The 12,870-nt window shown below is 44.3% G+C and overlaps 1 protein-coding gene across 1 annotated transcript in view; it reads right to left on the reverse strand.

Annotated features, from left to right (window-relative positions):
* spire2 (spire-type actin nucleation factor 2) overlaps positions 1–12,870 on the reverse strand; it is a 127,009-nt gene that overhangs the window by 46,701 nt on the left and 67,438 nt on the right. Inside the window, exons 4-5 of the mRNA XM_070896977.1 lie at positions 6,807–6,884; positions 3,129–3,293 (exon numbers count right to left, since the gene is read on the reverse strand). Of these exons, the coding sequence (XP_070753078.1) occupies positions 3,129–3,293; positions 6,807–6,884 (243 nt within the window). The remainder of the gene's footprint in view (positions 1–3,128; positions 3,294–6,806; positions 6,885–12,870) is intronic.

Genomic DNA, 12,870 nt, shown 5'->3' on the forward strand with positions numbered 1-12,870 from the left:
GAGTCTTAAACGAGTCACAGAAGGCTCACTCCAAACCCGCCTGTCCCGAGTACTGCTCAGCTACCGCACGAAACCGCACTCGCTTACAGAGGTGCCCTCGGCTGAGCTACTCATGAAAAGGACACTTAAAACCAAACTCTCGCTGGTTCATCCCAACCTGCATGATCAGGTAGAGAGCAGGCGTCAGCAACAAAATGTAAACGATGGTCGCGCCACTGTGTCACGGGAAATTGGTCTGAATGACCCTGTGTATGTGCTAACCTATGGACATGGTCCCAAGTGGATCGCGGGCACGGTGATAGCTAAAGAAGGGAGTAGGGTGTTTGTAGTCAAACTGGACAATGGACAAATTTGCAGAAAGCACCTGGACCAAACGAGGCTGCGGTTCACAGACTGCCCTGAACAACCCACAGCAGGCACCACCTTTTTCAAGCCCACAACACACACCCAAAGGATCAACAACACCACGCCGGGGCAGGCCATCGAACCCATCACGTCCAACAGCCCAGCAAGGCCAGGCTCACCTAGCAGCCCTGCAGGGCCAACAACACGCCAGCCCAGCGAGGGCACAGCCAACACACCAGAACAGACATTTGTACCGAGGCGGTCCACCAGGGAAAGAAAGGCTCCCAATCGCCTCACCTTGTAAATAGTTTTCACTTTGACTTTGGGCGGTGGGGGGAGGGGGGTGGGGGGTGGAGGGGGAGTCATGTTGTGTATCTGTAAAGCATGCACTCCCATATTCCGCCACCAGCATCTCTTGGGAGCAATGTATATAAGCCGGCCCCCAAGGCCTGTTCCTCACTCTGGAGTGTCTTATTAAAGACTGAGGTCACCGTTACTTTAACCTCCCTGTGTGCAGCCTCATCTGTGTTAGGAACACAATAACTACCATCCTCCAACGCCTCGCCACCATCGTCCAGCTGGGTGGGACTGCACTCGCCTGGTTCCATTCTTATCTATCAAGCCATAGCCAGAGAATCACCAACAATGGCTTGTTTTCCCACTCTCGCATCGTTACCTCTGGTATCCTTGGCCCCCTCATATTTCTCATCTATACGCAGCCCCTTGGCGACATCATTCGAAAACACTGCGTCAGTTTCCACATGTACGCTGACGATACCCAGCTCCATCTCACCACCACCTCCCTCTACCCCTAAATTGTTAGATGCTTGTCCGAAATACAGTTCTGGATGAGCAGAAATTTCCTACAACTAGATATTGGGGAGACTGAAGCCAATATTTCGTTCCCTGTCACAAACTTCTTTCCCTAACCATCCCTCTCCCAGGCAACTGTCTGAGGCTGAACCAGACTGTTCGCAACCTTGGTGTCGTACTTGATCCCGAGATGAGTTGTCGACCACCTATCCATCCACACCATTACTAAGACCGCCTATTTCCACTATCATCTAACTGTGTCCCTGCCTCAGCTCATCTGCTGCTGAAATCCTCAGCCGTGTCTTTGTTACCTCTTGACTTGACTATTCCAAAGCACTCCTGCCTGGCATGCCACGTTCTACTCTCCGTAAGTTTGATGTCATCCAAAACTCTGCTGCCAGTGTCCGAACTCGCAGCAAGTCCTGCTCACCCATCATCCCTGTGCTGTGGACCTACATTAGCTCCCGGTTAAGCAATGCCCTGATTTTAAAATGCTCATCCTGGTTTTTAAATCCCTCCATGGCCTTGCCCCTCCGTATCCCCCTCCAGTCCTACAACCTTCTGAGATATCTGTGTTTCTCCAATTCTGGCCTCGCGCATCCACAATTTTAATCGCTTCACCTTTGGTGGCCGTGCCTTCAGCTGCCAAGGCCCGAAGCTCTGGAATTCCCTCCCCAAATCTTTCTGCCTCTCTACCTCTTTTTCCTCCTTCAAGACGCTCATTAAAACCTACCTCTTTGACCAAACTTTTGGTCATCTACCCTAATATTGCCTTATGTGGCTGTGTCAAATTTAGTTAACGCTCTGTGAAGCACCTTGGGACATTTTACTACGTTAAAGGTGCTATATAAATGCAAGTTGTTGCTAATAGTAAATGTCAGAAAGTTGGTGACAAAATTCTGCGTGCAAGGTTTCTAATTGAACTTAAAAGCTTCGGGAATTCAAGATAGTACACAACACTGGATAAAAAGGTGCTTAAAAATAGGGGGGAAAAAAGGGTAAATCTGAAGCATTACAAGGCAATGGTCAGAGAACAAATCATGTTGAATTTAGGACCCCATGTCACAAAAAATAGATGCTGCATGGGTTTGCCAGGGAGAGCAGCAAGAACGATCCAAAATGTAAAGAGGATAAACTATGAGGAAAGATTAGAAAAATTGAAACTTAAAAATCTGGAAAGAAGCAGTTTAGGTATCTGAGCTATGAGGCGAGATTAAAAGCCTAGGATTGTTTATTTTGAATAAGAGAAGGCTCCAGGAGATACTTTTCAAGATTCTTCAGGGAACAGATAATTTGAACCCTGATAATATGATTGAGATTGCCACAAACCCTAGAACTAGGACACGAGCTCAAACCTAGAAAAGGGAAGGTTCACAAACAGTTCAGAATGAACTACTTTACTCAGAGGGTGGCAAATGTTTGCAATGGACTGCTCAGGGTGGCAATGGAGGTAGCCAGTGTGGTATCAGTTAAGAAATAATTGGATAAATAGTTAAAGGTACGGGTGATTAAAAGGTGTTAGTTTTAGGGACCAGCTAGAAGCCTGCAGCATCATTTTTCGTCTTGTACTTTCCCATGACCTAAAAAATATATATAAATTATTCAATGTTATGTTTTACGTGAGCTAAACCTACAATATTACTTCAAATTAAGCCAGGAAAGTAGCATCACTGGACTTAAATTAAATATATATATATTGGGAAGAACTTTTTTTACTCCAAGAATTATTACTTATGTCAAGTGGGGATAGTAAAATCAAAGAGATTAAAGACCTTCAAAATGCAGGAGGACACTATAATAGGAGAGTCTCGATAGTAAAGGGATGAGCTTCAATGGGGAGGAGAGTCTTGACTCATTTTCTTATGATTTGTTGTTTCCCAACATATGAACTGCGGCAGGACAGAACACAACTAGACCTAAATAGGAATATAAACAAGTTACTGCACTACTATTTAAACCTTATATCTTACCATAACTTTGCGTAGTGTATATTTGCGTGTTTTAATGTCCTGCATTAACATCTCGAATGGTGTAAGGTGGTATTCTGTTGGCAGGGGGTTGTACTGCTTTTCCTGAACTTTTTTTAGTTTTACACCATGGCGAAGGTCTCGCATAAGCTGCACCCACAGTCGAGCCTGCAAACACACAGGAAACAATTCACTGTGCACTCAGGAACATGTAACACAACAAATACAATGGAGACTTCTTAAAATCTATCGACTGGACACCAAGAAACTACTGTATAAAGGTGACTTGATGGAATGGGGGAAAGAAAGAAAATGTTGGTTCTGAATTTATCTTCTGTTCCTGGATGTAGGTGGCACACTGAGGGAAAACTATACCACAGGGTGTGTTCGAACAGACATCTCTTCCAATGTAATGAGCACATCATCATTTTCAAATGATCTTGACTATATGAACTGTTACTAGCTATAGGGAAGAGCGAGTTGACTCAGATTTGAATGTTTGATTTGTTGGGCATACCTCATTTTTCCTAACTTAAGCAAAACCAGTTGTTTTTGTTTCTTCAAAATGACATCTCCGCAAATGCAAATACAAAGTCTAAGCCAGTCACAAACATACCCTCAGGATGAAATCTCATTAATCCAGATGTATGCCACTGACAGCAGACCATCCTTTGGAGTACTGTGTACAGTTTTGGTCTCCTTACCCAAGGAAGGATAGAGTTGCCTTAGAGGCGGTGCAACGAAGGTTCACTAGATTGATCCCTGGGATGAGAGGGTTGTCCTATGAGGAGAAATTGAGTAGATTGGGCCTAAATTCTCTGGAGTTTAGAAGAATGAGAGGTGATCTCATTGAAACATACAAAATTCTTAGAGGGCTTGACAGGGTAGATGCAGAGAGGCTGTTTCCCTTGGCTGTAAAGTCTAGAACTAGGAGTCATAGTCTCAGGATAAGGGTGAGACTTACCTGGTGGGGCCAACAGTTAGTACTGAGATCAGGAGAAATATATTCAACTCGGGAGGTTGTTGTGAATCTTTGGAATTCGCTACCTCAGAAGATTGTGGATGCTTAGTCGTTGATTATATTCAAGACCGAGATCGATAGATTTATCATTTAGGCAGTCCCTCGGAATCGCAGATGACTTGCTTCCACACTAAAAGTGAGTTCTCAGGTGACTGAAGAGTCCAATGCAGGAATTACAGTGTCTGTCACAGGTGGGGCAGACAGTGGTTGAAGGAAAGGGTGGTCGGGGAGCCTGGATTGATGCACACTCCTTCCGCTGTCTGCGCTTGGTTTCTTCTTATTCTCGGCGATGGGATTCAAGGTCTTCAGCACCCTCCCAGGTGCTCTTCCTCCACTTTGGGTGGTTGTGGAACGGGGATTCCCAGGAGTCGGTGGGGATGTTGTACTTTATCAAGGAGGCTTTGAGGATGTCATTGAAGAGTTTCCTCTGCCCACCTGGGGCTCACTTGCTGTGTCGAAGCTCCGAGTAGAGCGCTTGCTTTGGAAGTCTCGTGTCAGGCATGCGGACGATGTGGCTCACCCAACGGAGCTGATCAAGCGTGGTCAGTGCTTCGATGCTGGGGATGTTGGACTGAGGGAGAACGTTGGTGCGTCTGTCCTGCCAATGGATTTGCAGGATCTTGCGGAGGCAGGGCTGGTGGTACTTCTCCAGCATTTTGAGGTGCCTGCTGTATATAGTCCACGTCTCTGAGCTATATAGGAGGGCGGGTATCACTATAGCCCTGTAGACCATAAGCTCGGTGCTGGATTTGAGGTCCTGGTCTTCGAACACTCTCTTCCTTAGGCAACCGAAGGCTACGCTGGCGCACTGGAGGCGGTGTTGGACCTCGTCGTCAACGTCTGCTCTTGCTGACAGTAGGCTCCCGAGGTATGGAACATGGTCCACGGTGTCCAAGGCCTCATTGTGGATTTTGGTAATCAGGATGCAGTGCTGTGTGGCGGGGTCAGGTTGGTAGAGGACCTTTGTCTTACGGATGTTTAACATAAGGCACATGCTCTCGTATGCGAGGTAAAGGTGTTGACAATGGCTTGGAGTTCAGCCTCCGAGTGTGCACAATTGCATGAGTTGTCTGCATACTGCAGTTCAATGACAAAGAATGGGACGACCTTCAAAATGAAGTTCGGGACCAGGAACATCAGGACCCTTATGGACAACCCCAACAGCGACAGACCAGAACGCCACACTGCTATCGTTGCCCGGGAACTCAGATGCTTCGACGTTGACATCGCCGCCCTAAGTGAGACCCAGCAGGCAGGGGAAGGCCAGCTGAAAGAACAAGGTGGTGGTTACACCTTCTTCTGAAAAGGCAAACCAGAAGAAGAACGCTGCCTCCATGGAGTTAGCTTCGCCATCAAGATTGAGCTGGTGGGCCATCTCAGAGACTCCTCATGACTCTTCGGCTCACTCTAGCCTGGAACCGAAGCGCTACGGTAATCAGTGCGTACGCTCCAACACTGGATGCTACAGATGAGACCAAAGAGGAATTCTACTGCAGGGCGGAGTTGAGAGAAAAGATCAGCCATGATCTTATTGAATGGCGGAGCAGGCTCAAGGGGCCGTGTGGCCTGCTCCTATTTCTCATGTTCTTATAATATATTAAGGAATAAAAGACTTCCCTCTCTTCCCCCACAGCAATGGTTTTACAGTTGTATTAAATTTGGCAAGATAGTAAGGGGTTAATTTTAACCTAACTTGCCAGGCGAAAAACCCAAAAGATCATGTGTAACGCTGGTTTTACACAAGACCTGATTTTATGGTCAACGGAGAGTAATACTGGGCGGGGCATAAAACCAGTATTCCATTCGCTCCCATCAGATTTCCAAAGGGTGGGTTAAGTTCAAATTTCCCCCTTGGTGTCAAAGTTACAAAAGCAGTTCAAAGCCAAGCTGTATCACCAACCAATTTAAATTTACACCGTGATCAACAACAGTCTCATTACAAAACAGTAATAAAATCACAGAAGTGCACTCATAGGATTTTGTGCACATAACAAATTGTGTCTTGAAAAAAACTCAGATTTCTTCAAATCCTAAGAGTGCAACTGTACAGCGCACAATTCTGTTTGTGTGCAGTTGTAAATTCAGAGTTTATTCCAGATTGTCGATACGTTTGCACACATGATTTGTTTTTGCACGATGGAGGAGAATGTAAATCTAAATGCAAATGGAACCTGCGTAAGCCCGGATTGAATTTTGGAAATGCAGGACATCACAGGATTAACTTTCAAAAATACAATAGGGTTAATGCACTATTCCATTTGCAAATTTTTTTTTAAATATAAAAGTGTTTTGTATTTGCATAATAAAACACATCTCCCCTTGAGCTGCTTCTTTTACCGATTGTATTACCAAAGACTAGTTCCACACTATTTGAGCATGGAGAAATTACAGGAGGCAGCCTGGCGGGTAACAACAGCTTTGTTCACTGTAAGTCGCGTGTGAATGTGTCTGATTTTGCTCGGGATGAGGAGAAAGTTCAGCAACAGAGAACTACTGCTTCTACTATAAAGCCTTTAATTCCTTTGAAAGAGAGAATTCTTACAAAGTAGTTCCCAAGAGGAAGTACACCACACTATGATCAAATGAGATGAAAATCAATCTTTTGAAATCTTCTTTTGAATGCACATATGACCAGTTATGACTAAGTATACACTACTCACCCAGTCCGTATGATTCAGGTTGTCCAATTCCACGAGTGGAAGCTCCTGTGACTCTCCAACCTGCATCTTCTTCAGCGTCTGAAAGACAATAGGAGTTAGAACATGGATATAAAAGGAGGGTGACATTGAAACACCATGGATTCGGGATTGTTGGTAAATTCGCAGCATTTTTGAGCAAATAAAAGTGCTGCAAATACACAAGAAATTAGTTGGTAGGTTGCCTAAATTCTCCAAAACATCTCCATTTGATGTGGAGTAGTTTAGTTTCAAACTGGGAAAACCGAATTGACGAGTACAGATAGTGGCCCACCTCATTGCAGCCTCCCTGCACCAGCCCCCTCCCCCTCCCTTCCCACCCTCCCGCAACTCGCTGTCAAATTAACAAATCAAAACCAACTTCAAAATGAAGGATACCGATTATTACCAAGATAGTTCAATGCCACATTCAGTAGAGACTGAAAGGCTTTCATTACAGCTTTTTGGAGCATCTGAAGTCCAGGTAGGATCAAGGTTAAGCTAATTTGGACTCTCCAGATATTTTACTTGCCTAATTTTAAACACTAGAGAGATGGGCAAGGGGATAATAAAAAGTGTCAGGAGAATGAAAATTTATTCCCAAAATCATTAGCCCCCCTAATACGGTTAGGTAGAACTGTTCCTATCTAATTTGTTTCCAGTGCTGGAGAGTTGAAAAGAGTATAGGCTCTACTGCTGTGATTTAGTGCTTCACTCCTCTCAGGAGCAAGGTGTTTTCTATGTGCGAAAATCAAAAAGAATTTGCAATAGAGCTCCACCGAGTGGACTACTGTGGTTATGCAACTACAACTGTAAATACAATAAAAGATCATGTGACAAGGTCATATAATGACAGTTTCTGTTGGACCAATCTTGTAAGTGTATGTTTGTTCGTGATGTCGTAAGAATGATGATGTAAGAATATATCACATTGGCCACGAAGATAGGACAATTGGATTCCCTAGCTGAAATTTTTGTTGGTCAATAGTCCGGAGAGACTTTGAAAGGTTCTTTGTTTTGCAGAACAGCTAAAAATTCAAGTTAAATTACAAGCACACTTGGCTGAACTGTCAAGAGTCCAAATGGCCATGTCTATGGGAATAATAGAGTGCTTGGGTGAGTTCCATCGAGACCAAGACACTTTTGGAGCATATGCGGAGCGGCGAGAAATGTTTTTCACCGCGAATAGTATTGTTGAAGTCCCAGATGATGAAAACCATATCTGGGTGGTTTTAGATAGAAAACAGGCTATTTTCTTGACTGAAGCAGGCGCCGAGGTGTATGAAACCCTGAAAGATGTGCTTTTTCCTATCAAGCCAAAGAACACGCCACAGACGGAGAACAGCACTACAGCCCTGAGCCTCTGGAAACTGCTGAAAGTTATCATTTTGGATCACAAAATTAATTCCACGACGAGGGTATCAATGAGTGCATTGTAGCTTTAAAAAAGCTATCCATTCACTGTCATTTCGGAAACTTTCAGGACCGAGCATTGTGTGACCGCTTTGTTTGTGGGATGAAAAATGAAGCAGCAAGAAAGTTGTTGACAATCCCTAACTTGACTTTTGATTTAGCTTGTTAGCTATGTCGATGGATATGGCAGACCAATACTCCCGAGAATTTTGCGTCATTTCCAGTCTTCAGACAACTGAGGCAAATCAGCTTCAGGTTAAAAGTAAAAGACAATTGGGCTCGAAGGCCTCAGCAACTGGCCAAGGTAACAGCAAATTGAAGTCATGCTATCGGTGCCTGGGACACCACATTGCTCAAAGCTGTCCATTTGTGAAGGCAGAGTGTTTGTACTGCAAGAAAACTGGGCATCTTGCATAGGCATGCTGACTGAAGAGTAAACCAACTTTCAATGCTATAAGTAGAAATCACCAGAGACTACATGGCATTGAAGAGAAGCAAAAGAACAAGGAGGTTCTGGAGATACACGTCATCAGGAGCACGAGGATATCCAACAATGATTCATGAAGTATCATCATCCAAGTAGATGTTGCAGGAACCAGGATACTCATGGAAATCGACACTGGTGCATCCATGAGCGTAGTACTGGAATCGCTACATGTCGACAAGTTGTGTGATTTTCGACTGGAGAAATCGAAGATAGAGCTGCGAGGCTAATCAGGAGAGCAAATCCCTGTTGTAGGACGTATCACCATACCGGTGACATACAAAGATCAGTTTCAGAGCTTGCCTCTCTTAGTAGTGGCAGGAGACAAGCCTGCCTTGATAGGTGGAAATTGGTTGGGATCACTGAAGCTGGAGTGGAATGAGATTTTTTGTGTGGAAACTAAATTTGCATCAAGCAGTATCCAAAGGCGTTCCGCGAAATAGGCAGTCCGATCTAAGACTTCAAGGCGAGTGTCAAAATATAGAAGGACATAAGACCAGTTTACTGCAAACCATGTCCGAACCACATGCACTCAAGAAAGTTGAGCAAGAACTCAAAAGACTAGAGACTGAGAACATTATCTCTAAGGTAGAAGAAATTGTGTCTGATAATGGGCCGAAATTTTGTTCAGAAGAATTTGTACAGTTCATGAGCAGAAATGGTGTGAAACATACCAAAGTTCCATCATACCACCCTGCTTCAAATGGTGCAGCAGAGCACACATTACAAATTATAAAACGTGCCTTCATCAAGCAAATGTTGATCCAAAGAAACGGCAGTTGTTGTTGGATCACAAAGTAGCAAATTTTCTAATTACTGATTGTAATACTCCTCATACAACAACTGGTAGAATACCAGCAGAGTTTTTTCTCAAACGACAGCCACGAATCAGGTTCTTGTTGTTAAAGCCGAACTTGGCAGAGTAAGTAGAAGAGAAACAATTAAGACAGAAAAAGAATCATGATAGGAGGTAGAGTAAAAGAGAGAAGTGTGAAATTAAATCAAAAGGTTAGAGTGAAGAACCATCATCATAAATGATTAAAGTGGCTACCGGGAAGAGTAGTGAAGATATACGGCCCTCGCGCTTGCGTCTGTGCACAGAGACTGAACTCCAAGTCATAGTCAACATCTTTACTGAGGCCTATGAAAGCATGGGCCTTACACTAAGCATCCGTAAGACAAAGGTTCTCCACCAACCTGACCCTGCCACACAGCACTACCCCCCGAGTCATCAAGATCTACAGCATGGCCCTAGACAACATGGACCACTTTCCATGCCTCGGGAGCCTATTATCAGCAAGGGCAGGCATCGATGACGAGGTTCAACACCGCCTCCAGTGCGCCAGCGCAGCCTTTGGCTGCCTGAGGAAGAGAGTGTTCGAGGATCAGGCCCTTAAATCTGGCACCAAGCTCATGGTCTACAGGGCTGTAGTAATACCCACCCTCCAGTATGGCTGAGAGACATGGACCATATTCCTCAAATCGTTGTAGAATACCACCAACGATGTCTCCACAAGATCCTGCAAATCCCTGGGAGGACAGACACACCAACGTTAGCGTCCTCGATCAGGCCAACATCTCCAGCATCGAAGCACTGACCACACTCGACCAGCTCCGTTAGGCGGGCCACATTGTTCGTACGTCTGACACAAAACTCCCAAAGTGCTCTACTCAGAACTCCTACACGGTAAGCGAGCTCCAGGTGGGCAGAGGAAACGTTTCAAGGACACCCTCAAAGCCTCCTTGATAAAATGCAACATCCCCACTGACACCCGGGAGTCCTGGCCAAAGACTGCCCTAAGTGGAGGAAGAGCATCTGGGAGGGTGCTGAGCACCTCGAGTCTCGTCGGCGAGAGCATGCAGAAAACAAGCGCAGGTAGCGGAAGGAGCGTGCGGTAAACCAGTCCCACCCACCCTTTCCTTCAACAGCTGTCTGTCTCACCTGTGACAGAGACTGTAATTCCCATATCGGACTGTTCAGTCACCTATAAAGTGGAAGCAAGTCTTTTAAACTCACTTTTAAAGTGGAAGAGAGAAACAAAAAGGAGACAAAAGCAAAAGACAGAAAGGAGATGAGTAAAAGTGGAGGGCAGAGAAACCCAAGGCAAAAAACAAAAAGGGCCACTGACTATAAAGGGGCTGCAGGAGGGGTCAAAACTAAAAATCATGGTTTAAAAATTAGTATTAAAACACTCTACCTAAACGCACGCAGCATTCAAAATAAAGTAAATGAGTTGACGGCACAAATCATTACAAATGGGTATGATTTGGTGGCAATTACAGAAACATGGTTGCAGGGTGGCCAAGACTGGGAATTAAACATACAGGGGTATCTGACGATTCGGAAAGATAGACAAGAAGAGAAAGGAGGTGGGGTAGCTCTGTTAGTAAAGGATGATATCAGGGCAGTTGTGAGAGATGATATTGGCTCCAATGAACAAAATATTGAATCATTGTGGGTGGAGATTAGAGATAGTAAGGGGAAAAAGTCACTGGTGGGTGTAGTTTATAGGCCCCCAAATAATAACTTCACGGTGGGGAGGGCAATAATCAAGGGAATAATGGAGGCATGTGAAAAAGGAACGGCAGTAATCATGGGGGATTTTAACCTACATATCGATTGGTCAAATCAAATCGCACGGGGTAGCCTGGAGGAGGAATTCATTGAATGCATACGGGATTGTTTCTTAGAACAGTATGTTACAAAACCTACAAGGGAACAAGCTATCTTAGATCTGATCCTGTGTAATGAGACAGGAATAATAAACGATCTCCCAGTAAAAGATCCTCTCGGAATGAGTGATCACAGTATGTTTGAATTTGTAATACAAATTGAGGATGAGGAAGTAGTGTCTCAAATGAGCGTACTATGCTTAAACAAAGGGGACTACAGTGGAATGAGGGCAGAGTTGGCTAAAGTAGACTGGAAACACAGACTAAACGGTGGCACAATTGAGGAACAGTGGAGGACTTTTAAGGAGCTCTTTCATAGTGCTCAACAAAAATATATTCCAGTGAAAAAGGGCAGTAAGAGAAGGGATAACCAGCCGTGGATAACCAAGGAAATAAAGGAGAGTATCAAATTAAAAACCAATGCGTATAAGGTGGCCAAGGTTAGTGGGAAAATAGAAGATTGGGAAAATTTTAAACGACAGCAAAGAATGTCTCAGAAAGCAATAAAGAAAGGAAAGATAGATTACGAAGGTAACCTTGCGCAAAACATAAAAACGGATAGTAAAAGCTTTTACAGATATATAAAACGGAAAAGAGTGACTAAAGTAAATGTTGGTCCCTTAGAAGATGAGAAGGGGGATTTAATAATGGGAAATGTGGAAATGGTTGAGACCTTAAACAATTATTTTGCTTCGGTCTTCACAGTGGAAGACACAAAAACCATGCCAAAAATTGCTGGTCACAGGAATGTGGGAAGGGAGGACCTTGAGACAATCACTATCACTAAGGGGGTAGTGCTGGACAGGCTAATGGGACCCAAGGTAGATAAGTCCCCTGGTCCCGATGAAATGCAACCCAGGGTATTAAAAGAGATGGCAGAAGTAATAGCAGGTGCATTCGTTATAATCTACCAAAAGTCTCTGGACTCTGGGGAGGTACCAGCAGATTGGAAAGCAGCTAATGTAACGCCTCTGTTTAAAAAAGGGGGCAGACAAAAAGCAGGTAACTACAGGCCGGTTAGTTTAACATCTGTAGTGGGGAAAATGCTTGAAACTATTAAGAAATAGCGGGACATCTAGATAGGAATAGTGCAATCAAGCAGACGCAGCATAGATGCATGAAGGGGAAATCATGTTTAACTAATTTACTGGAATTCTTTGAGGATATAACGAGCATGGTGGATAGAGGTGTACCGATGGATGTGGTGTATTTAGATTTTCAAAAGGCATTCGATAAGGTGCCACACAAAAGGTTACTGCAGAAGATAAAGGTACGCGCAGAGTTAGAGGAAATGTATTAGCATGGATAGAGAATTGGCTGGCGAACAGAAAGCAGAGAGTCGGGATAAATGGGTCCTTTTCGGGTTGGAAATCGGTGGTTAGTGGTGTGCCACAGGGATCGGTGCTGGGACCACAACTGTTTACAATATACATAGATGACCTGGAAGAGGGGACAGAGTGTAGTGTAACAAAATTTGCA

The sequence above is a fragment of the Pristiophorus japonicus genome, chromosome 13, assembly GCF_044704955.1.
Source record: "Pristiophorus japonicus isolate sPriJap1 chromosome 13, sPriJap1.hap1, whole genome shotgun sequence".
In the NCBI taxonomy this organism is placed as follows: Eukaryota; Metazoa; Chordata; class Chondrichthyes; family Pristiophoridae; genus Pristiophorus; species Pristiophorus japonicus.